At 47.8% G+C, this 26,831-nt stretch overlaps 1 protein-coding gene and 1 long non-coding RNA gene across 2 annotated transcripts in view; one reads left to right on the plus strand and one right to left on the minus strand.

Moving 5' to 3' along the window:
• Nucleotides 1–26,831, plus strand: part of LOC140393349 (uncharacterized) — a 174,873-nt gene that overhangs the window by 78,818 nt on the left and 69,224 nt on the right. The gene's annotated exons all lie outside the window — the stretch shown is intronic.
• Nucleotides 1–26,831, minus strand: part of prom2 (prominin 2) — a 140,324-nt gene that overhangs the window by 44,486 nt on the left and 69,007 nt on the right. Inside the window, exons 13-18 of the mRNA XM_072479709.1 lie at nt 19,003–19,094; nt 16,489–16,573; nt 15,071–15,217; nt 10,364–10,435; nt 7,964–8,053; nt 4,566–4,619 (exon numbers count right to left, since the gene is read on the minus strand). Coding sequence (XP_072335810.1) covers nt 4,566–4,619; nt 7,964–8,053; nt 10,364–10,435; nt 15,071–15,217; nt 16,489–16,573; nt 19,003–19,094 — 540 coding nt within the window. The remainder of the gene's footprint in view (nt 1–4,565; nt 4,620–7,963; nt 8,054–10,363; nt 10,436–15,070; nt 15,218–16,488; nt 16,574–19,002; nt 19,095–26,831) is intronic.

A 26,831-nucleotide genomic window follows, 5' to 3' on the forward strand; every position in this document is an offset into this window, starting at 1 on the left:
CTTCACTGGGCAGGGTATTCCATAGATTCACAACACTTTGGGTGAAGAAGTTCCTCCTAAACTCAGTCCTAAATCTACTTTCCCTTATTTTGAGGCTATGCCCCCTAGTTCTGCTTTCACCCGCCAGTGGAAACAACCTGGCCGCATCTATCCTATCTATTCCCTTCATAATCTTATATGTTTCTATAAGATCCCCCCCTCATCCTTCTAAATTCCAACAAGTACAGTCCCAGTCTACTCAACCTCTCCTCGTAATCCAACCCCTTCAGCTCTGGGATTAACCTAGTGAATCTCCTCTGCACACCCTCCAGTGCCAATATGTCCTTTCTCAAGTAAGGAGACCAAAACTGAACACAATACTCCAGGTGTGGCCTCACTAACACCTTATACAATTGCAGCATAACCTCCCTAGTCTTAAACTCCATCCCTCTAGCAATGAAGGACAAAACTCCATTCACCTTCTTAATCACCTGTTGCACCTGTAAACCAACTTTTTGGGACTCATGCACTAGCACACCCAGGTCTCTCTGCACAGCAGCATGTTTTAATATTTTATCATTTAAATAATAATCCCTTTTGCTGTTATTCCTACCAAAATGGATAACCTCACATTTGTTAACATTGTATTCCATCTGCCAGACCCTAGCCCATTCACTTAGCCTCTCCAAATCCCTCTGCAGACTTCCAGTATCCTCTACACTTTTTGCTTTACCACTCATCTTAGTGTCGTCTGCAAACTTGGACACATTGCCCTTGGTCCCCAACTCCAAATCATCTGTGTAAATTGTGGGCCCAACACTGATCCCCGAGGGACACAGCGGGTGTAACGCAGTCACAGTGCGTGTAAATCAGTCACAATGCATGTAACGCAGTCACAATTCATGTTATGCAGTCACAGTGTGTGTGTAACGCAGTCACAGTGGGTGTTACGCAGTCACAGTGGGTGTAACGCAGTCACAGTGGGTGTAACGCAGTCACAGTGTGTGTAACGCAATCACAGTGGGTGTAACGCAGTCACAGTGGGTGTAACGCAGTCACAGTGGGTGTAACGCAGTCACAGTGGGTGTAACGCAGTAACAGTGTGTGTAACGCAGTCACATTGTGCAACACAGTCAGTGTTTGTAACACAGTCAATGTGTGTAACATAGTCACAGTGTGTCACACAGTCAGTGTTTGTAACACAGTCAATGTGTGTAACGCAGTCACAGTGTGTAACGCAATCACAATGTGTGTAATGCAGTCACAGTGTGTAACTCAATGACAATATGTGTAACGTAATCACAGTGTGTGTAACGCAATCACAATGTGTGTAACGCAATCACAGTGTGTGTAACGCAGTCACAGTGTGTGTAACGCAGTCACAGTGTGTGTAACGCAGTCACAGTGTGTGTAACGCAATCACAGTGTGTGTAACGCAGTCACAGTGTGTGTAACGCAGTCACAGTAGGTGTAACGCAGTCACAGTGGGTGTAATGCAGTAACAGTGTGTGTAACGCAGTCACATTGTGCAACACAGTCAGTGTTTGTAACACAGTCAATGTGTGTAACGTAGTCACAGTGTGTCACACAGTCAGTGTTTGTAACACAGTCAATGTGTGTAACGCAATCACAATGTGTGTAATGCAGTCACAGTGTGTGTAACGCAATGACAATATGTGTAACGCAATGACAGTGTGTGTAACGCAATCACAATGTGTGTAACGCAGTCACAGTGTGTGTAACGCAGTCACAGTGTGTGTAACGCAGTCACAGTGTGTGTAACGCAATCACAGTGTGTGTAACGCAGTCACAGTGTGTAACGCAATCACAGTGTGTGTAACGTAGTCACAGTGTGTGTAACGCAGTCACAGTGTGTGTAACGCAGTCACAGTGTGTGTAACGCAGCCACAGTGTGTGTAACGCAGTCACAGTGTGTGTAACGCAGTCACAGTGTGTGTAACGCAATCAGTGTGTGTAACGCAGTCATAGTGTGTGTAACGCAGTCACAGTGTGTGTAACACAGCCACAGTGTGTGTAACACAGTCAGTGTGTGTAACAGCAAGTGTACACATAAATATACTGTTCTGACAACCACGTAATAATCTTAATGTCTCAGAGCTGCCTCCACTGGAAATAAGGTGATGAATTCCAGTTATTTAATGCCCTGATTAGACCAGCCCTTGTGTACTCTGCCCAGTTCTGTTGACTGGGGGACATCCCAGCATTGAATGCAGTGCAGAGAAGAGCTATAAGACTGATCTGTCATGTCGAGTTCGGAGTTTTAATGAAATACTGCCGAATATTTTGCAAATTAGTCTTGAAATCAGTTTTGTGCGAAATAATTTCAGATAAATATAAAACTTTGAAAGATTTCAGTTCTCTGCCTGAAGGCAGTCCTGAACAACAGGCCTTCCCAGTGCCATAGTCTCCACCACAGATAGGTTCTAAATCAGTCAGAATGGTGGTCAAACCCCAATCTGATCCACACGGCCCGTCCCGCCCCTCAGCCTGAGTTGCTGTGGCGTCCTCCACTGTTCCAGGCATGTTGTAGCCTGGAGATGTGGAAAGCGAGGTTTCCATCACATGGCTGAACAGAAATTCCTCCTCCTCTTACCGTCTTGGCGGGTATCAGAATGCTTTACAAATCGATACCTGTTTGGCTACATTATGAACACGCCTCCTTTGGTCATCACTCCTGGGGTGGAAATTAACACGAGGCAGGGACGCTACCACTGCATCACGTGGCCACTACATTAAAGATATTTTGGGAAATTACTGCAAACTAAATTGCAACGTAGGAATGTAGAGAAAGGGAAAAAAACTTGGAATTTTTATCAAGAGATTTCTCTTGATATATACAAATGGTCAAGATGTGGAAGGATTTTCCCGGGGGTGAAAGTAGAAACCCAGGAATTTGTTAACAAACATGTTAAAATGTCAGGAATCTGTCTGGGTCTGTCTGGATTGATGAATTAAGGTGCGCTGAATGATGTTCTTGAAACATCTTGTGATGATGGGTGGTTCAAACTGAAAGCCAGCGTGTAGCACTCCAGTGGCACAGACCAGTTTTCACTCCAGATCTCGAGCCTCTGTGGGTGTGGTTTATGCCATCTCTCTGGCGGGGGGGGGCCTGTTAGAGCCGGCCTTCGATCCAAGCCCAAGTTTTAAAGAGTTACCCCGATCAGAACTGAAGATCAACTCAGCCCTCCCACCCCCCCATCCAGAGGTACTGCTGGCATTCACCCCCCCACCCCCATCCCTGCACAATCATCGGGGGCTCTCCCACACCCCCACCCCCAAAACACAAAAGTATCGCCGTGTTCCTCTCCCTCACTGCCCACCAACCCCCCTCCCCTGTGCCTCATAATTCCCCCCTGAATGGCCTTGGCGCTTCCACCCCCCCTCCCCTCCCCCTCCCCCCCCCCCCCCCCCACCCCCCGACCACATAACTTTTCATAGAATAGAATTTACAGTGCAGCAGGAGGCCATTTGGCCCATCGAGTCTGCACCAGCTCTTGGAAAGAGCACTCTACCCAAGGTCAACACCTCCACCCTATCCCCATAACCCAGTAACCAAACCCAACACTAAGGGCAATTTTGGACACTAGGGGCAATTTATCACGGCCAATCCACCTAACCTGCACATCTTTGGACTGTGGGAGGAAACCAGAGCACCCGGAGGAAACCCACGCACACACGGGGAGGATGTGCAGACTCCGCACAGACAGTGACCCAAGCCGGAATCGAACCTGGGACCCTGGAGCTGTGAAGCATTTGTGCTATCCACAATGCTACCGTGCTGCCCGGGAACACCCTCCACCCCCACATGGCTCCCCAGAGGGCCTGTCCCTGGCACTGACCCCTGACACTGCCCCTCAGCACAGGCTGAACTGTCAAGGTGCCAAGTTGGCACTGTACCAACCTGGCAGTGACAAGCTGTGCCAAGGGCCAGGGCTGGTGCCAGGGCACTGCCCAAGCATTTCCATTCCCCCCTCTCTCTGTCCCTCATCAGCCACCACGCTGGTTTCACGATTTCTAAAGGGACAAGTGAGCCGCACAGTTGGGAACTCGGCCCATCGGAGGCGGAGAGTCACGGTGGCTTCGGAGAATGACAGGTCGGGCCCGCTAATGATATGCAAACGGTGTCTACTGCACGTGCGTTCCGGAACGCATTGATGCCGCTGTCGAGGTGCTGGAGCATTGCAATTTGGCACTAAATCGGCGCCCGTCGTGATTTTGGCGTTGGAACCGATTCTCCGCCCAATCGCCTTTCCCGATTTCGGCGTCGGCCGCGATCTCTCTGGATAGAATCATGGCGCCGATCCCGCACGCGGCTAACGCGGGCTCAAAATCACCCCATGTATAATTTAACGAGAACGCCACCACAAGGTATTTAGGAATGAAGTCCGGTTCGTCCGTGTGATCGTTCTGCCCAGCGCCTGCTCATGTCTGACCGTCTCAAACAACACATTTCGCCGACTGACAGCTCTGGCCTGGAGCTGACAGAGAGTCGGGGAGAGCGGGAGTCAGATCAAGAAGCAACATCTTTCAAACGACAAAGAAATCATTTCAAACAAATTGTGTACCTGAATGTGTGAAGAATTTGCCTGAAGATTCCTAATGTTTCCTTTCAATATTTCCTATTAAACCAAAAATCAAACATGGTCAACAAAACCCCATCACATTCTCTTCCTGACGTACGAGAGGGAATTGCTCCCCTGCTTTCTCCTCCCTTGAAGACACCGACTCAACATAGGGGCTGGTTCAGACAGCTTTAATAGCTCCACCGGGTTTCTACTCTTAGAACACGAGTCTGGACTGTTGACCATGATCAGGAATAGGACCCCCAGCTGATCCTCCCATCCTTAAACCATGGCAATTAGCGGGTGAAGCAAATCTATTTCACTCTCTATATCACTGTGACAGTCCCATGGTGGGTAATGGAATTACTGACTAACCATAACTTTCCATCTCTATCAATGAATCAGTGACAGACTCAAACCTCCAATCGTAGAGAGATTTGGAAGTGCGAGAAACAATGTAACCTGTTCCTCCTGAGCATGTTTCACTCACCACATGTCACGTAAATACCTTAACTACTGTACCCCCAAACTGTTATTTTTGCAAAGAAAATACCTATTTGCATTTGAATTAATCAATATTCTTTGGGATTCAGATCATACGATTTTTAAAAATTCATTCCTGGCATGTGGGCTTCACTGGCTGGGTCAGCATTTATTGCCCATCCCTAATTACCCTTCAGAAGGTGGTGGTGAGCTGCCTTCTTGAACCGCTGTGTCCATGTAGTGTAGGTACACCCACAGCGCTGTAAGGGAGGGAGGTCCAGGTATTTTGACCCAGCGACAGTGAAGGAACGGCCGATATATTTCCAAGTCAGGAATAGTGAGTGACTTGGAGGGGAACCTCCAGGCGGTGGGGTTCCCAGGTATCTGCTGCTCTTGTCCTTCCATGTGGTAGAGGTTGTGGGTTTGGAAGGTGCTGTCTGAGGAACCTTGGTGAGTTGCTGCAGTGCATCTTGTAGATGGTGCACACGGTTGTTATTGTGTGTTGGTGGTGGACGGAGTTGATTAGATTGTGGACAGCCCAAACCGTAATAGGATATAATACCAGAACATTTAGAAACATATAATGTAATCAAGCAGAGTCAACACAGCTTCATGAAGGGGAAATCATGCCTGACAAATTTATTAGGATTTTTTGAGATGAGCAGGATTGATAAAGGGAAACCAGCAAATGGAAATAATTGGATTTCCAAAAAGTGTTTGAACCGTTATCACACAAAAGGCTACTTAATAAGGGAAACCGTACTGGCTGAGGTTGTTCATGAAGGCCCCGCCTTCTCAATCTTGCACATCGTCTGAGGTGTGGTGATTCTCAGGTTTAATCACCACCAGTCTGCTCTCCCCCTCAAAGGGGAAAGCAGCCTATGGTCTTCTGGGACAATGGCGACTTTACCTTCCCTTTCTTAATTAGAGCCCATTGTGTTGGGGGTAATATATTAACATGGATAGAGGATTGATAGAAGACAGTGGGCGCTATTCTCCCCCCCACGCCAGGTGGGAGAATCGCCGGGGCGCTGCGCGAATCGCGCCACGCCGCCCCAAACCCCGCACGCGAATCTCCCACCCCCCGGAAACCAGCGGCGCGCGATTCGCACCGGGCCGGATGGGCCGAGCGACTGCTACGACACGACAGGTTCCCGCCGGCGCCGTCCGCCCCTGGTCGCTGCCGGCGGGAACTCTGCAGGAACACTGGGGATGGGGGGGGGGGGGGGGGGGTCCTTCACCGGGGTGGTCTCCGATGGGGTCTGGCCCGCGATCGGGGCCCACCGATCGGAGGGCCAGCCTCAACCCCCCCGGGCCTACCTCTTTCCGCGCGCGGCCCCAGAACATCGGTGCCATGTTGGTGAGGGGCCGGCGTGCGTAAGACGTTACCCGCGCATGCAATTAAGGGGCAATTTAGCGCGGCCAATCCACCTACCCTGCACATCTTTGGGTTGTAGGAGCGAAACCCACGCAAACACGGGGAGAATGTGCAAACTCCACACGGACAGTGACCCAGAGCCGGGATCGAACCTGGGACCTTGGCGCCATGAGACTGCAGTGCCACCACTGCGCCACAGTGCTGCCCCTACTATTTACCATACTATATGCCATCCACAAACTGCCAAGTTTGTGGATGACACAATAATAGGTGGGAAGGCAAATGGTAAGGGTGACACCAAGAGTCTACAGAGGGATATAGACAGGTTAGGTGAATGGGCAAAATCTTGGCACACGGAATATAATGTAGGAAAGTGTGAAGTTAGGCAATTTGTTAGGAAGAATAAAGGAGCTGAATGTTATTTAAATGAAGAAAGACTGCAGAAAGCTGCAGCACTGGGGGGTCTTCGTGCATAAATCCCGAAACTCATGCATGCAGATAATTAGAAAAGCAAAGGGAATGGAGGGTAAAAATAGGGAGGTCCTGCTAAAACTATACAAGGCACTAGTTAGACCGCACCTGGAATACTGGGAACAGATTTGGTCTCCTTAACCAAGGAAAGGTGCTGGCATTGGAGGCAGTGCAGAGAAGGTTCACTAGGTTGCATACCAGCTGTTTGCGTGTTCCCGTGGTGCGTGGCGAGCAGCCCGCTATGGCCGGTGGGGCGGGACTGGGGACGGGACTGCCGCCCATGGCCGATCCTGTTTTTGGGCTGACTCGGGATTCTCCGCCCGATCGGGTTTCCCGATTTTAGCAGCGGGGAATGGAGAAAGCCACCCAATGTCTTTAACATGGCAAACCGTCCCAAAGTGCTTCACAACAATGTTACCGGCCAGAAACTGACACTGAGCCGCATGAGGAAACATTATCAATGACCAAATCTCAAAGAGATTTTGAGGAGCAATTTAAAGCAAAGGTGGGAGGCAGAGAGACAGTAAGGTTTAGGGATTTACAGAGCTAAGACCTCAGCAGTTGAAGGCATGACCATCAGTAACAGAGCAATTAAAGTCCGGAATGTAGATGAGACCAGAAGTGGAGGAGCTGGTGGAGGTAGGGAGGGGGAAGGTCAAGAAGGGATTTGAAGCCAAGGATGAGAACTTTAAACTCGAGGTGACTAAGAGCCAAAGTTTGGTCGTGGGCACGGAGGTGATGGGTGAGCAGGGCCCACTGTAAGTTAGGACATGCGCAGCAGAGATTTGCCTAGAAGTTCATACAGGGTGGAAAAGGGGAGACTGGTGAGCAGAGCATTGGGATGGCCATGGCTGCTGTCAAACAACTTCAGGCATGATTCTGCAAGGAAGAGGGGCTGAGAATCTGTCAGGAAGTCGGTATGATTGGTGCAGCATTAAACAAACGGGCTTCTTGGGACTAATAGCTTTTTCCTTCTCAGCAATCCGGTCCAAATCAGGTTTCCCATGTTGTGGTTCCTGTGCTGTGATTGTAATATAAATATGCGAATACATTCAGCATTGAAACTTACAATGTTTGGCATCATGTTGCTCTGGATCCAACTGTCCAATTCCTTCAGACTTGCTGCTTCATTGTTCAGGTCAGTTTTGAATGGTTCCGGCTAGAACCCAATGGACAAGCGTTAAGATGTGGGCCGATATCCGGTAACAGTTATGTGGTGAAGTTGGAGCTCGTTAGGGTGAGTACTCATTAGCATTGGAAATGAGAAGCATTTGCATTTCTGAGTCCCAGTTTTGACTGATTAAAGCCCCAACTTCCCAATCAAACAGTCCCAGGTCAGTACAGCCTTGGTTTGATACAGATACAGGGCGGGAGTCTCCATTCCAGAGCGTGTGCACCCGCCAGCGAGAATCAGGACTGAGTCCCACTGGCACTCGGAGCGTCCCTGAGGTGCTATTCCATGGCAATTGGAAAAATATTTTTGGGATATTGGGTTTTCCGTGCCATTCCATGGGAAACCGGGGTCTGCCTACAACTGAGAGGGGCGGGATCTAATCTCCCGCACAGCTCCCATACCTCTCAGATCGGAGCTCCCGTTTTAAAGGGAACTCCTATCTCCATTAGCTGCTGCAGCCCCCAACACGGTTTGCTGGCAAGGACCCCCCCCCCCCACTCCTCCTCCTCAGAATCCCCCTTCAGCACTACCCCTGAACCCCCCCCCGCCCCCCATTCAGTTGCCCCCTCAGCTCCATCAGTCACCCCTGCCTGAACGCTGAAGAGCAGTCCAGGCAGTATAGGGAAAGAACACTGCATTTTCATTAACCCTTCCCTAACATCTGCTTCCTCAGATAGAAGTGTTTGAAGCAGCAGCTGTCGGAGGCTTCCTCAAAGCCAAGTGCACTTGAAAAGGCTTCAAATCCCCTGACAGCATTTGAAATGCAAAACTCCCATTCAATTTCACACAGCAATACATTGTACTAGCCAGTGACTGACAGTTTTATTACTCCAGAAACAGGTGCTTGGTGGATTGTTTATCTGTCATAGAATTTACAGTGCAGAAGGAGGCCATTCGGCCCATCGAGTCTGCACCGGCTCTTGGAAAGAGCATCCTACCCAAGGTCAACACCTCCACCCTATCCCCATAACCCAGTAACCCCACCCAACACTAAGGGCAATTTTGGACACTAAGGGCAATTTATCATGGCCAATCCACCTAACATGCACGTCTTTGGACTGTGGGAGGAAACCGGAGCACCCGGAGGAAACCCACGCACACACGGAGAGGATGTGCAGACTTCGCACAGACAGTGACCCAAGCCGGAATCGAACCTGGGACCCTGGAGTTGTGAAGCAATTGTGCTATCCACAATGCTACCGTGCTGCCCAAAATTGAATTCCAATTCCACCATCTGCCATGGGGGGATTCAAACCCAGATCCCCAAAGCGTTACCCTGAGATTTTGGATTACCGGTCCAGCAACAATGCCGCTACACCACTGCCTACCCTTAAATACTACTATCTTTCTCTTCATTCTCAAAAAACATCTCAATACCCTGATTCTAAACACTCTTGCTATGATTGACAGCTCCTTACCACATCAAAAGGTGTTAAGGGGTTTAAGTTCCTCTTCTTTACAGCAGAAAGTACTTAGCTCCTTTTGATGTGATGAGGAACTGACAATCATAGCAAGAGTGTGGGGGAATAGGTCAGGTCACCTTCATGCATGTGGGGGCTGACCCATTATTCCTGTAGTAGTGGGGGGGGGGGAGGATGCCCTTACTGGTCAGCAGGAGGGACAGGATTTTCATTGTGGGGCGGGGTGGAACCTCCGATGGACTTTGGGGAGCACCTTAGTTATGCACTGACCCCCATGATCCACCTTGGGGTCCACGGTGTCAAGGCAATGCTTGGGCAAACTTATACCAAAACCCGACCAGTGGACTTCCTGCCCTGGGGATTGTCACATAGCAGCAGGGGGTGGGGGGGAGGGGGGGGGCTGGCTTCCAGCACATTAACTATATTGAAATGAGTGCAAATCACTGATTTGCATCCTCCCACCAGCCACTGGGTGGGTACCGTACTGAGGCCACCGAGTGGGGGTCAGAGCATCGCAACGGGTTTGATACCTGTTCTTCGGGGTACACCCCATCCTCCACCCAATCAGGGGAGTGGAGAATCCACACCTTCTGTCGAGTTATTTATGGCTGCACTTGCTGGAGGTGCCCTGTTGGGGGACACCCTGGAAGGGAATATTCTGTGGGGGCATTCTGTGGGGATATTCTACGATGATAATGTGTATGTATCTCCTGTGGGAGTACTTCAGTTTGACATTGGAATACCAGCAAATGTTCCCATCGCAGCACATTCGCGTCAATGAAAATGACATTTGCCAAATGAAATAGAATTGGAAAGAGAAGAGGAAGATGTGTCACCCAGGTTTCTGACAGCAGACAATTGTTAATGAACTCACCGCTGTCTTTGAGTTAATTTGTAGTTTCTCTGCAGTAACATGCAGATTCTTCTTAAACAACGGCATACTCAACTGAAAAACAGCAAATGGAATTTTAGGAGAGACGGACACAGCAAGATTCTAACCTAATATTAAGATATATTATATATGGCACATTCTCCCCGTGTCTGCGTGGGTCTCACCCCCACAACACAAAGATGTGCAGGGTAGGTGGATTGACCACGCTAAATTGCCCCTTAATTGGAAAAAAATAATTGGGTACTGTCAATTTTTAAAAAAAGATATATTGTATCTGGACATGTCTACAAATACATAAAACAAAAAAGAGTGGCTTTCTACAAATACATAAAACATAAAACAAAAAAGAGTGGCTAAGGTAAATATTGGTCCTTTAGAGGATGAGAAGGGAGATTTAATAATGGGAGATGAGGAAATGGCTGAGGAACTGAACAGGTTTTTTGGGTCGGTCTTCACAGTGGAAGACACAAATAACATGCCAGTGACTGATGGAAATGAGGCTACGACAGGTGAGGACCTTGAGAGGATTGATATCACCAAGGAGGTAGTGATGGGCAAGCTAATGGGGCTAAAGGTAGACAAGTCTCCTGGCCCTGATGGAATGCATCCCAGAGTGCTAAAAGAGATGGCTAGGGAAATTGCAAATGCACTAGTGATAATTTACCAAAATTCACTAGACTCTGGGGTGGTCCCGGCGGATTGGAAATTAGCAAACGTGACACCACGGTTTAAAAAAGGAGGTAGGCAGAAAGTGGGTAATTATAGGCCAGTGAGCTTAACTTCGGTAGTAGGGAAGATGCTGGAATCTATCATCAAGGAAGAAATAGCGAGGCATCTGGATGGAAATTGTCCCATTGGACAGACGCAGCATGGGTTCATAAAGGGCAGGTCGTGACTAACTAATTTAGTGGAATTTTTTAAGGACATTAACAGTGCGGTAGATAACGGGGAGCCAATGGATGTGGTATATCTGGATTTCCAGAAAGCCTTTGACAAGGTGCCACACAAAAGGTTGTTGCATAAGATAAAGATGCATGGCATTAAGGGGAAAGTAGTAGCATGGATAGAGGATTGGTTAATTAATATAAAGCAAAGAGTGGGGATTAATGGGTGTTTCTCTGGTTGGCAATCAGTAGCTAGTGGTGTCCCTCAGGGATCAGTGTTGGGCCCACAACTGTTCACAATTTACATAGATGATTTGGAGTTGGGGACCAAGGGCAATGTGTCCAAGTTTGCAGACGACACTAAGATAAGTGGTAAAGCAAAAAGTGCAGAGGATACTGGAAGTCTGAAGAGGGATTTGGATAGGCTAAGTGAATGGGCTAGGGTCTGGCAGATGGAATACAATGTTGACAAATGTGAGGTTATCCATTTTGGTAGGAATAACAGCAAAAGGGATTATTATTTAAATGATAAAATATTAAAACATGCTGCTGTGCAGAGAGACCTGTGTGTGCTAGTGCATGAGTCGCAGAAAGTTAGTTTTCAGGTGCAACAGGTGATTAAGAAGGCAAATGGAATTGTGTCCTTCATTGCTAGAGGGATGGAGTTTAAGACTAGGGAGGTTATGCTGCAATTGTATAAGGTGTTAGTGAGGCCACACCTGGAGTATTGTGTTCAGTTTTGGTCTCCTTACTTGAGAAAGGACGTACTGGCACTGGAGGGTGTGCAGAGGAGATTCACTAGGTTAATCCCAGAGCTGAAGGGGTTGGATTACGAGGAGAGGTTGAGTAGACTAGGACTGTACTCGTTGGAATTTAGAAGGATGAGGGGGGATCTTATAGAAACATATAAGATTATGAAGGGAATAGATAGGATAGATGCGGGCAGGTTGTTTCCACTGGCGGGTGAAAGCAGAACTAGGGGGCATAGCCTCAAAATAAGGGGAAGTAGATTTAGGACTGAGTTTAGGAGGAACTTCTTCACCCAAAGGGTTGTGAATCTATGGAATTCCTTGCCCAGTGAAGCAGTAGAGGCTCCTTCATTAAATGTTTTTAAGATAAAGATAGATAGTTTTTTGAAGAATAAAGGGATTAAGGGTTATGGTGTTTGGGCCGGAAAGTGGAGCTGAGTCCACAAAAGATCAGCCATGATCTCATTGAATGGCGGAGCAGGCTCGAGGGGCTAGATGGCCTACTCCTGCTCCTAGTTCTTATGTTCTTATGTTAAAGTATTTCCTCTGTGTTCCTCCCATTGTGCCAATATCGCTGCAACAGATGCCCCATTTCCTGTACAAATGGGATTTGCATTGACCTTATCGTCAAGTTAGAGAGGTGAAAGAGGGAGACAGCTCCAAGAAAATTCTTGGCAGTAATTGTCTACCCGACAATCAATACACCCGAGTATGCTGGCCATCAATGGACATGAACCCCGTCAATTGTAGATGGCCACTTCATATTTAAACTGACCAGTTACTTTATGAGAGGACAGCCCAATATTTGTGGATAAATGCAGGGAAAAAGACAACAAACTGGCATTTCTACAATGCTTTTTATAATATCAGGCTATCTCAAAATATTTTACAAACTGAAGTTTTTTTTTGAAGTGTTGCCACAACTACAAAGGACTGTAACTGAAGAAGAAACCCCATTCATTCTCCGAACAACAAGGGATGGATAACAAACACTATCCTTGCCAGCGAGGCACTCATCCCTAACCTTGGGCGAAATTCTCCGGTATCGGCGCGATGTCCGCCGACTGGCGCCCAAAATGGCGCAAATCAGTTGGGCATCGCGCCGCCCCAAAGGTGCGGAATGCTCCGCATCTTGGGGGGCCGAGCCCCAACCTTAAGGGGCTAGGCACGCGCCGGACGAATTTCCGCCCCGCCAGCTGGCGGAAAAGGCCTTTGGTGCCCCGCCAGCTGGCGCGGAAATGACATGGTATCATGGATGGAATTTACAGTGCAGAAGGAGGCCATTCAGCCCATCGAGTCTGCACCGGCTCTTGGAAAGAGCATCCTACCCAAGCCCACACTGCCACCCTATCCCCATAACCCAGTAACCCCACCTAACACTAAGGACAATTTGGACACTAAGGGCAATTTAGCACGGCCAATCCACCTAACCTGCACATCTGTGGACTGTGGGAGGAAACCGGAGCACCCGGAGGAAACCCACGCACACACGGGGAGAACGTGCAGACTCCGCACAGACAGTGACCCAAGCCGGGAATCGAACCTGGGACCCTGGAGCTGTGAAGCATTTGTGCTAACCACTATGCTACCGTGCTGCCCCCAACATCTCCGGGCGGCGCATGCGCGGGAGCGTTAGCGGCCGCTGACGGCATTCCCGCGCATGCGCAGTGGAGGGAGTCTCTTCCGCCTCCGCCATGGTGGAGACCGTGGCGAAGGCGGAAGGGAAAGAGTGCCCCCATGGCACAGGCCCGCCCGCGGATCGGTGGGCCCCGAATGCGGGCCATGCCACCGTGGGGGCACCCCCCGGGGCCAGATCGGCCCGCGCCCCCCCCAGGACCCCGGAGTCCGCCCGCGCCGCCTTGTCCCGCCGGTAAGGTAGGTGGTTTAATCTACGCCGGCGGGACAGGCATTTTAGCGGCGGGACTTCGGCCCATTCGGGCCGGAGAATTGCGGGGGGGGCCCGCCAACCGGCGCGGCGCGATTCCCGCCCCCACCGAATCTCCGGTGCCGGAGAATTCGGCAACCGCCGGGGGCGGGATTCACGCCAGCCCCTGCCGATTCTCCGACCCGGTGGGGGGTCGGAGAATCTCGCCCCTTATGTTTCATTTCTGTTTGTGAGATCTTGCAGTGCACAGATTGACTTCCATGTTTTTTACATTTCAAGAGATGCAAGTCCACTTCAGGCGACAGGGTTAAGTATCAACCACATAAGGGCGCCGCGGTGGCAAAGTGGTTAGCACTGCTGCTTCACGGTGCCGAGGACCCGGTTTCGATCCTGGCCCCAGGTCACTGTCCGTGTGGTGTTTACACATTCTCCCCGTGTCTGCGTGGGTCTCACCCCCACAACCCAAAGATGTGCAGAGTGGGTGGATTGGCCACACTAAATTGCTCCCTAATTGAAAAATATATATAAATGGGCACTAAATTTTTTTACATTTATTTTTAAATTATCAATCCTATTGCTGTGGGATTAGAGTTACGTTCAGGCCTGGACCAGGTAAGGATGGAAGTTTCCTCCCTAAACTGGACATTAATTAGTTAGGTTCATGATCACTTTTACTGTTTATTTTCCATTTCTGTAGATTGTATGATCACATTTAGGAGTGGCACAGTGGTTAGCACTGCTGCCTCACAGCGCCAGGGACCCAGGTTTGATTCTGGCCTTGGGAGATTGCCTGTGTGGAGTTTGCACTTTCTGCCCGTGACTGCATGGGTTTCCTCCGGATGCTCCGGTTTCCTCGCACAGTCCAAAGATGTGCAGGTTAGGTGGATTGGCCATGATCAGTTGCCCCTTAGTGACCAAAGATGTACAGGTTAGGTGGGGTTGCTGGGATAAGGTGAGGGAGTGGGCCTCGGTAGGGTGTTCTTTCAGAGGGTCGGTGCAGACTCAATGGGCCGAATGGCCTCCTTCTGCACTGCAGGGATTTTATGATTCTGTGAATTCAAATTCTCAAACTGTTCATGATGGGATTTGAATTTAATGACCTGTGTATTCTCTGGTAACTAGTTCAGTAACATAACCATTAAACTAAAGCCAATGCATGAAGAAAGCTTACCTGCTTGGAGATGCTGGTAAAGTTTAGATCACTGACACCAGTGTTCAGAAAGTCTTTCACAGTCTTCTTGCCCTTTTTATCCAGTAACACAATCCCCGACAAATTGACATCCAACTTATCAAATTCGCTGGAAATGTCTCCTGTGTACTGAGAAAAATTAAAACAATATTTTATTATTTTAATTTAAATAGTTGTGCGAGTTACTTGAATTCAACAAAAGCAAAGCCATCATGAAACAAGATAATCTGATAGGTCGGATCCATTCCTCCCAAAGTTAATGTACACTCTCTCTCTCCATCATGGAATCTCCCCACCTATTTAACTTTCTCTGACTGTCCAAGTCGAAATCAAACTCTGTTGACAACTAAATTGTTGTACCTTCTGGTGTTTTATATGTCTGGGTACAAAGTTTCAACAGTCACCTTCCAATAGTACCAACTTCCGTTTGTCAAATGCCTCTAGCATGTTCAAAGGTCGCAGGGAACATTGCAGGAGTAATATCAGACATAAATCTCCTCTCAGGAAATTTTAGAACAGGTGAGAAAATACTTGGGGCGGAATTTTCTCAAAAATTGGCAGAGGGTCCGGCTCAGTCAGAAAACCGGCCTCACACTTTCAGGCCCTGCCCTTTGGCATTGTGTTTTAACCCCCATAAGGACCAGGGGGAAACAATCATTGATCTCCCTGTGGGACTCATGGAATGCGAGCTCCCTCGGTAAGGGGGCGGAGGCGAGTGCGTTAAGGCAGCGATAAAAGCAGACCCAACTCAGGGCCTGGTGAGATCTACCCTCCCAGCCCGGTCTGCACTGGGAGTGAGATGCCGCACGAAGCCTGTAATTGTAAATATGTAAATAAGTTCACCATTGTTCAGAACAGCAATCAGGAATGAAGACCCAGCCTGCTTCATCTGATCTACCAAGTGGAGCCCTAACCGTGATTAATTAACATCACACAGCTACTAATGTCTCCAGGTTTGTTCACCATTCCAAGCAGCCACACCTGCCCACTGCATGTTGGGGTACTTTAAATATTGAAGAGAGGGAGTTTATACAGCCTGCAGAAGGTTGTGGATGGTTCATCGCTGAATATATTTGAGACTGGGATAGACAGACTCAGGGAATCTGGGGATATGGGGGGAGTGGGCAGGAAAATGGAGCTGAGGCAGAAGATCATCCATGGTTGGTTTGAATGGCAGAGTAGATTAAGGGGCTGATAATCTACTCCTGCTAGTTCCTACACTCTGATGTTCAAAGGGTAGCTCCACCTTCCTGATGACAAAGCCCAAACTCAGACAACATCCCATAGTTTACAGAAACTATTGCCAATGGATATCAGACAAAATTCAGAATTAACCAAATGTTATTGAAACACCAAATGTGGCAAACGCCCAATCTGGGGTCCATTGGTTACTGACGTACCTTATTCAGGTTCAAATGTTCATCCAGGTTGAACGTCTGGGCCAGGTTTAGGACTTTCCATACAGACATGTTCTTCTGGCAGTGGCTGTGTACAGAAACGGAGTCGTAGAGTCATAGAGGTCCACAGCACATCTGTGCTGGTCAAAAGCAACCACCTAACTGTTCTAATCCCATTTTCCAGCGCTTGACCCAGTCTTGTATACCCTGGCATCTAAATACTTCTTAAATGTTATGAGGATCTCCGCCTCCACCACCCTTTCAGGCAGCGAGTTCCAGACTCCCACCCCCCTCTGGGTGAAAAGGTTTTTCCTCACATCCCCTCTAAACCTCCTGCCCCTCACCTTAAATCTCTGCCCCCTGGTCATTGATCCCGTCACCAAGGGGAAAGGTTCCTGTCTGCTCTATCTAGGCCCCTCATAATTTTAGACATCTCAATCATGTCTCACCCCCTCGGTCTCCTCTGCTCCAAGGAAAATAACTCCAGTATATCGGATCTCTCTTCATAACTAAAACTCTCCAGCCCAGGCAACATCCTGGTAAATCTCCTCTGCGCCCTTTCCAGTGCTCTCACACCCCTCCTATAATGTGGATTCCACAACTGCACACAATAATAACAATCTAAAAATCTTCATTTGTATCACAAGTAGGCTTACATTAACACTGCAATGAAGTTACTGTGAAAATCCCCTAGTTGCCACACTCCGGCACCTGTTCAGGTACACAGAGGGAGAATTCAGAATGTCCAATTCACCTAACAGGCACGTCTTTCTTGTGGGAGGAAACCGGAGCACCCGGAGGAAACCCACGCAGACATGGGGAGAACGTGCAGACTCCACACAGACAGTGACCCAAGCCGGGAATCGAACCCGGGTCCCTGGCGCTGTGAAGCAACAGTGCAAACCTTACTGTAGCTGTGGCCTACCCAATGTTTTATAATTTCCAGCATAACCTCTCTGCTCTTAAACTCGATGCCTCGGCTAATAAAGGCAAGTATACCATATGCTTTCCTAATCACCCTATTCACCTGCTCTGCTACCTTAAGGGACTGGTGTACATGCACACCAAGATCCCTATGATCCTTGGTGCTTCCCAGGGTCCTGCTGTTTATCCTGTACCCCCTTGCCTTGTTTGTCCTGCCCAAGTGCATCACCTCACAGTTATCCGGATTGAATTCCATTTGCCACTGATTAGCCCATCTGACCAGCCTGTCTATACCCTCCTGAAATCTAAGGCTATCCACCTCACTATTACCATCCTACCAATTTTGCTCTGGTTTCCACCCACAAGTTCCAAAAGACGTGCTTGTTAGGTGAATTGGACATTCTGAATTCTTCCTCAGTGTACCCGAACAGGCGCCGGAATTTGGCGACCAAGGGATTTTCACAGTAACTTTACTGCGGACTTGTGTGACTGTCTGTGTGGAGTTTGCACGTTCTCCCCGTATCTGCGTGGGCTTCCTCCGGGTATTCCAGTTTCCTCCCACAGTCCAATGATGAGCAGGTTATGTGGATTGGCCATGATAAATTGCCCTTCGTGTCCAATGGTTGGGTGGGGATACAGGGCTAGAGCGGGTCCTGGGCCTCGGTTGGGCACTCTTTCGAAAGGTCGGTACAGACTCGATGGGCTGAATGACAAGGCGGTTATCATCTTCTTCATCTATATAAACTTCTTTTAATTCCACAGCTTTTCTCAAACAATTTCACTCAAAACTGGAGAATCTTCCTTTTCAGCTTTTGGATATGAAGTGGTATCAAATAAATGTGACCCCCATTTTGCTGGACTTAACCAATTCCGTCAACTCATCCACCACTCTGAAGTCACCCTTCCATTCCATGCATTCCCACCCTGTATATTTTACTCCTCCAATTCCAACCCCATCCCTTTTTTGCCATCCTTATCACTCCCATTAATCCCATCCCATGCCTCACAGGAGCAATCTCTCCAGGTCAGGGTAACTGTGTTGCTGGGATTCCCTTACCTTCTGCTATTTTTCTCTCCACAGGTCACCCCCCAGCCCAATGCCTCGACGATCAGCAGCTGGAGGAGCCGGGCATCATCCAGTGCTCCACAAGCTCCAGGTGCCCCTGCGTGTGCCAGGCACTGCCCAAAATAACAAACCCACTAACAGACACGCCCTTTAAACTGGCAAGTCAAAACAATCCAGACAGACAGGAGCTGAGTATTATTGTCGCAGATTTATCTGGGATGTGAAGTGAGAGCCCAACATTTGGGCTACTAACAGCCCAACATTTGGGCTGTTAGTAGCGGGGGGGGGGGGGGGGGGGGGGTCTGTTCACTGAAACCCCACAGTTCCAGAATCATTTGAACTCTCTCCAGTGTAGCAATCAGAACTTCACATAAAAGTGGGCATCCATCATCCTATGGTCCCAGTAACATCACAGCAAGAACAGGGCAGGAATTCTAATTCTAAGTAGATTGGTGGCCTGCACCCTTTATAAACCCCAGAAGCTCAGATGCTGCTCCAGCGATTATTATGAAGGAGTGTTTACTTACTTGTAAACACTGCTAATGGTCAGGTTGGTATTCTGCAATCCAAGGGACTGTGCCAGGTTTAAGTTATCAGTCAGCCCCGAGCTTTCAATGACCTGCAACACAAAATAAGAGTATGCATGTATCAGCTCCAGTACTGCTCACTCGGAATCTTGTGCCTGTCTCAAAATCAGCTCCTGCACGCTGTGCTGTATGCAGCAAGGTGAAGAAATTGTTTTGCTTCTTCCTGCCAATCCTGTTTCACCATCCTGATTATTAATGCCCCTCATTACCCCCTACCCCTCCCTCCCCTCCCCTCCCTGATCCCTTTATTGGCCAACTCTCAGATTAATGAGCTGCTCTTTAATCCGGTTCGACAACACTGTCGCCTTGTGGTCAGAGTAAATACTGGAAGTGAATGGCAGCGAGTGAGGATAAAACTTTTAGTGATGGTGTGGAATGGACAATATTGAGGAAGGTGTCCATCACGTTCAATTAATCAGAATTGAAATTCAAGCAAAGTGTACAAAAAACAGTCAATAATTCCAGCTGGTTTTACACCAATGACAGAGATTAAATTGATTGCAAGGAATGTACAAAATAAAAAGGGGCAGCACGGTAGCATTGTGGATAGCACAATTGCTTCACAGCTCCAGGGTCCCAGGTTCGATTCCGGCTTGGGTCACCGTCTGTGCGGAGTTTGCACATCCTCCCCGTGTGTGCGTGGGTTTCCTCCGGTTGCTCCGGTTTCCTCCCACAGTCCAAAGATGTGCAGGTTAGGTGGATTGGCCATGATAAATTGTCCTTAGTGTCCAAAATTGCCCTTAGTGTTGGGTGGGGTTACTGGGTTATGGGGATAGGGTGGAGGTGTTGACCTTGGGTAGGCTGCTCTTTCCAAGAGCCGGTGCAGACTCGATGGGCCGAATGGCCTCCTTCTGCACTGTAAATTCTATGATTCTATGATCTGGTAATGCTGAAATTGCACAGGGTCTAGTTCCTTATGCAGGCTGGTAAGATATCTGTATCCCGTCCTTATACAGGCTGGTAAGATATCTGTATCCCGTACCTATGCAGGCTGGTAAGATATCTGTATCCCGTCCTTATGCAGGCTGGTAAGATATCTGTATCCCGTACCTATGCAGGCTGGTAAGATATCTGTATCCCGTCCTTATACAGGCTGGTAAGATATCTGTATCCCTCTATCCAATGGCACATTCTATATTGTTTGAGTATTGCAGTTGATTAATCACTAAGAAATGATCAAATCTGGCATCTGATATTCAAATATCTCAAATTACTTTCCATCTGGGGCTGACATTTATCCAGTGGCAGGAGGGTCAATAATCAGAAACAATGTATTGACGGTGATTGACAGAAGGGCCAGAGATGACACGGGGAAACTTTCAGTTGTTGCGATCGGGAATGCATTGCCTTAAAAGGACAATAGAAGCAGATTCAATAGTGACTTTCACAAGGAAATGGGATAAATACTTGACAGGAAGAAATTTTCCTGGGTTATGGGTGAAGAGCAGTAAGTGGAATTAACTGGATTACCAGTACAGGCGGGATGGGCTTAATGGCTTCCTCCTGTCATTCTGTACTACCTGTCATTCTGTACCACCTGTCATTCTGTACCGCCTGTCATTCTGTACTACCTGTCATTCTGTACCACCTGTCATTCTGTACCACCTGTCATTCTGTACCACCTGTCATTCTGTACCACCTGTCATTCTGTACTACCTGTCATTCTGTACCACCTGTCATTCTGCACCACCTGTCATTCTGTACCACCTGTCATTCTGTACCACCTGTCATTCTGTACTACCTGTCATTCTGTGCCACCTGTCATTCTGTACTGCCTGTCATTCTGTACTACCTGTCATTCTGTACTACCTGTCATTCTGTGCCACCTGTCATTCTGTACTACCTGTCATTCTGTACTGCCTGTCATTCTGTACTACCTGTCATTCTGTACTACCTGTCATTCTGTACCACCTGTCATTCTGTACTGCCTGTCATTCTGTACCACCTGTCATTCTGTACTACCTGTCATTCTGTGCCACCTGTCATTCTGTACTACCTGTCATTCTGTACCACCTGTCATTCTGTACTGCCTGTCATTCTGTACCACCTGTCATTCTGTACTACCTGTCATTCTGTGCCACCTGTCATTCTGTACCACCTGTCATTCTGTACTGCCTGTCATTCTGTACCACCTGTCATTCTGTACCACCTGTCATTCTCTACTACCTGTCATTCTGTACTACCTGTCATTCTGTACTGCCTGTCATTCTGTACTACCTGTCATTCTGTACCACCTGTCATTCTGTACTGCCTGTCATTCTGTACCACCTGTCATTCTGTACTACCTGTCATTCTGTGCCACCTGTCATTCTGTACCACCTGTCATTCTGTACTGCCTGTCATTCCGTACTACCTGTCATTCTGTACTACCTGTCATTCTGTACCACCTGTCATTCTGTACTACCTGTCATTCTGTGCCACCTGTCATTCTGTACCACCTGTCATTCTGTACTGCCTGTCATTCTGTACCACCTGTCATTCTGTACCACCTGTCATTCTGTACTACCTGTCATTCTGTACTACCTGTCATTCTGTACTGCCTGTCATTCTGTACTACCTGTCATTCTGTACCACCTGACATTCTGTACTGCCTGTCATTCTGTACCACCTGTCATTCTGTACTACCTGTCATTCTGTACCACCTGTCATTCTGTGCCACCTGTCATTCTGTACTACCTGTCATTCTGTACCACCTGTCATTCTGTACTACCTGTCATTCTATACCACCTGTCATTCTGTACTACCTGTCATTCTGTACCACCTGTCATTCTGTACTACCTGTCATTCTGTACCACCTGTCATTCTGTACCACCTGTCATTCTGTACCACCTGTCATTCTGTACTACCTGTCATTCTGTACCACCTGTCATTCTGTACTACCTGTCATTCTGTACCACCTGTCATTCTGTACTACCTGTCATTCTGTACCACCTGTCATTCTGTACTACCTGTCATTCTGTACCACCTGTCATTCTGTACTACCTGTCATTCTGTACCACCTGTCATTCTGTACTGCCTGTCATTCTGTACTACCTGTCATTCTGTACTACCTGTCATTCTGTGCCACCTGTCATTCTGTACTACCTGTCATTCTGTACTACCTGTCATTCTGTACTACCTGTCATTCTGTACCACCTGTCATTCTGTACTGCCTGTCATTCTGTACCACCTGTCATTCTGTACTACCTGTCATTCTGTGCCACCTGTCATTCTGTACTACCTGTCATTCTGTACCACCTGTCATTCTGTACTGCCTGTCATTCTGTACCACCTGTCATTCTGTACTACCTGTCATTCTGTGCCACCTGTCATTCTGTACCACCTGTCATTCTGTACTGCCTGTCATTCTGTACCACCTGTCATTCTGTACCACCTGTCATTCTGTACTACCTGTCATTCTGTACTACCTGTCATTCTGTACTACCTGTCATTCTGTACCACCTGTCATTCTGTACTGCCTGTCATTCTGTACCACCTGTCATTCTGTACTACCTGTCATTCTGTGCCACCTGTCATTCTGTACCACCTGTCATTCTGTACTGCCTGTCATTCTGTACTACCTGTCATTCTGTACCACCTGTCATTCTGTACTACCTGTCATTCTGTGCCACCTGTCATTCTGTACCACCTGTCATTCTGTACTGCCTGTCATTCTGTACCACCTGTCATTCTGTACCACCTGTCATTCTGTACTACCTGTCATTCTGTACTACCTGTCATTCTGTACTGCCTGTCATTCTGTACTACCTGTCATTCTGTACCACCTGTCATTCTGTACTGCCTGTCATTCTGTACCACCTGTCATTCTGTACTACCTGTCATTCTGTGCCACCTGTCATTCTATACCAACTGTCATTCTGTACTGCCTGTCATTCTGTACCACCTGTCATTCTGTACTGCCTGTCATTCTGTACCACCTGTCATTCTGTACCACCTGTCATTCTGTACTACCTGTCATTCTGTACTACCTGTCATTCTGTACTACCTGTCATTCTGTACCACCTGTCATTCTGTACTGCCTGTCATTCTGTACCACCTGTCATTCTGTACTACCTGTCATTCTGTGCCACCTGTCATTCTGTACCACCTGTCATTCTGTACTGCCTGTCATTCTGTACTACCTGTCATTCTGTACTACCTGTCATTCTGTACCACCTGTCATTCTGTACTACCTGTCATTCTGTGCCACCTGTCATTCTGTACCACCTGTCATTCTGTACTGCCTGTCATTCTGTACCACCTGTCATTCTGTACCACCTGTCATTCTGTACTACCTGTCATTCTGTACTACCTGTCATTCTGTACTGCCTGTCATTCTGTACTACCTGTCATTCTGTACCACCTGTCATTCTGTACCGCCTGTCATTCTGTACCACCTGTCATTCTGTACTACCAGTCATTCTGTGCCACCTGTCATTCTATACCAACTGTCATTCTGTACTGCCTGTCATTCTGTACTACCTGTCATTCTGTACCACCTGTCATTCTGTACCACCTGTCATTCTGTACTACCTGTCATTCTGTACTACCTGTCATTCTGTACCACCTGTCATTCTGTACTGCCTGTCATTCTGTACCACCTGTCATTCTGTACTACCTGTCATTCTGTGCCACCTGTCATTCTGTACCACCTGTCATTCTGTACCACCTGTCATTCTGTACCACCTGTCATTCTGTACTACCTGTCATTCTGTACCACCTGTCATTCTGTACTGCCTGTCATTCTGTGCCACCTGTCATTCTGTACCACCTGTCATTCTGTGCCTCCTGTCATTCTGTACCACCTGTCATTCTGTACCACCTGTCATTCTGTACCACCTGTCATTCTGTACTACCTGTCATTCTGTACTACCTGTCATTCTGTACTGCCTGTCATTCTGTACCACCTGTCATTCTGTACTACCTGTCATTCTGTGCCACCTGTCATTCTGTACCACCTGTCATTCTGTACCACCTGTCATTCTGTACCACCTGTCATTCTGTACCACCTGTCATTCTGTACTACCTGTCATTCTGTACTACCTGTCATTCTGTACTACGTGACATTCTGTACTACCTGTCATTCTGTACCACCTGTCATACTGTACTACCTGTCATTCTGTACTATCTGTCACTCTGTACCACCTGTCATTCTGTACCACCTGTCATTCTGTACCGCCTGTCATTCTGTACTGCCTGTCATTCTGTACCACCTGTCATTCTGTGCCACCTGTCATTCTGTGCCACCTGTCATTCTGGACCACCTGTCATTCTGTGCCACCTGTCAATCTGTGCCACCTGTCATTCTGTACTACCTGTCATTCTGTACTACCTGTCATTCTGTGCCACCTGTCATTCTGTGCCACCTGTCATTCTGGACCACCTGTCATTCTGTACCACCTGTCATTCTGTACCACCTGTCATTCTGTACCGCCTGTCATTCTGTGCTACCTGTCATTCTGTGCCACCTGTCATTCTGTACCACCTGTCATTCTGTACCACCTGTCATTCTGTACTACATGACATTCTGTACTGTCATTCTGTACCACCTGTCATTCTGTACTACCTGTCATTCTGTACTACCTGTCATTCTGTACTACCTGTCATTCTGTACCACCTGTCATTCTGTACTGCCTGTCATTCTGTACTGCCTATCATTCTGTACCACCTGTCATTCTGTACCGCCTGTCATTCTGTACTGCCTGTCATTCTGTACCACCTGTCATTCTGTACTACCTGTCATTCTGTACCACCTGTCATTCTGTGCTACCTGCCATTCTGTACTACCTGTCATTCTGTACCACCTGTCATTCTGTGCCACCTGTCATTCTGTGCCACCTGTCATTCTGTGCCACCTGTCATTCTGTACCACCTGTCATTCTGTACCACCTGTCATTCTGTGCTACCTGCCATACTGTACTACCTGTCATTCTGTACCACCTGTCATTCTGTACCACCTGTCATTCTGTGCCACCTGTCATTCTGTACCGCCTGTCATTCTGTACCGCCTGTCATTCTGTACCACCTGTCATTCTGTGCCACCTGTCATTCTGTACTACCTGTCATTCTGTGCCACCTGTCATTCTGTGCCACCTGTCATTCTGTGCCACCTGTCATTCTGTACCGCCTGTCATTCTGTACCGCCTGTCATTCTGTACCACCTGTCATTCTGTGCCACCTGTCATTCTGTACTACCTGTCATTCTGTACCACCTGTCATTCTGTGCCACCTGTCATTCTGTACCGCCTGTCATTCTGTACCGCCTGTCATTCTGTACCACCTGTCATTCTGTGCCACCTGTCATTCTGTACTACCTGTCATTCTGTGCCACCTGTCATTCTGTGCCACCTGTCATTCTGGACCACCTGTCATTCTGTGCCACCTGTCATTCTGTGCCACCTGTCATTCTGTACCACCTGTAATTCTGTACTACCTGTCATTCTGTACTACCTCTCATTCTGTGCCACCTGTCATTCTGGACCACCTGTCATTCTGTGCCACCTGTCATTCTGTGCCACCTGTCATTCTGTACCGCCTGTCATTCTGTACCACCTGTCATTCTGTGCCACCTGTCATTCTGTACTACCTGTCATTCTGTGCCACCTGTCATTCTGTGCCACCTGTCATTCTGGACCACCTGTCATTCTGTGCCACCTGTCATTCTGTGCCACCTGTCATTCTGTACCACCTGTAATTCTGTACTACCTGTCATTCTGTACTACCTCTCATTCTGTACCACCTGTCATTCTGTACCACCTGTCATTCTGTACCACCTGTCATTCTGTGCCTCCTGTCATTCTGTACTACCTGTCATTCTGTGCCACCTGTCATTCTGTGCCACCTGTCAATCTGTGCCACCTGTCATTCTGTGCCACCTGTCATTCTGTACCACCTGTAATTCTGTACTACCTGTCATTCTGTACTACCTCTCATTCTGTACCACCTGTCATTCTGTACCACCTGTCATTCTGTACCACCTGTCATTCTGTGCCACCTGTCATTCTGTACCACCTGTAATTCTGTACTACCTGTCATTCTGTACTACCTCTCATTCTGCACCACCTGTGTAGAAGCCAGGTATTTCGAATACAACTAGTATAGGTAAACGATAGCTGTTTAAGCATAAATGTTGAGCCCCAGTTTTAAATACCCATTTATACAGCATAATTCTCTTTTACTGAGGTCCGTTGTTCTGGCAAATGCATATTTTCAAAGACAGTGTGACATTAAAACAGCACAGTTGCAAAGCAATTTGACACTGCTTGTGCTAATTGTCAAGGCCAAGGGCTGAATACATAGCAACATGAAGGCACCATTGTTCACAATGCAGATAACAGTTGGGTCAGAAAAGCTGATGTTGCACATTGAAGATGGGTGGCTTGCCATCAAATCAAATGTGTTTGAGTCTAACCCAAACCAATTAGGATTATATTGGGGTGTGATTAGATGACTTAAGACAGATATGAAAGTGTATAACTGAAAAGTTTCCGCCCGCCATTTTAGTGTGTTGTCTGTAGTGTATTGTCTTTGAAAGTGTATTGTCTTTGTGTTTATGTCTTTTGGGGGTTCTGTCAGTTTAACAGGCTGTGTCAGTGATGTTAGTCCACTTTTGACTTTGAGTTTGAGTTTAGCTGAAGATTAGCTTTCTCTCTCTCTTTATGTTTCATTGCCAGACTTTGACCTTTTAAAAGTTACTTTCGAGCTGTCTGCCTAAGCAAAGAAAGATAATGTCTGTAATTCTCTGAAAGCTTCGAATTGTCTACGAATTGCCTTTTAAATGACTTTCAAAT

Source organism: Scyliorhinus torazame, chromosome 16 (genome assembly GCF_047496885.1).
Source record: "Scyliorhinus torazame isolate Kashiwa2021f chromosome 16, sScyTor2.1, whole genome shotgun sequence".
NCBI lineage: Eukaryota > Metazoa > Chordata > Chondrichthyes > Carcharhiniformes > Scyliorhinidae > Scyliorhinus > Scyliorhinus torazame.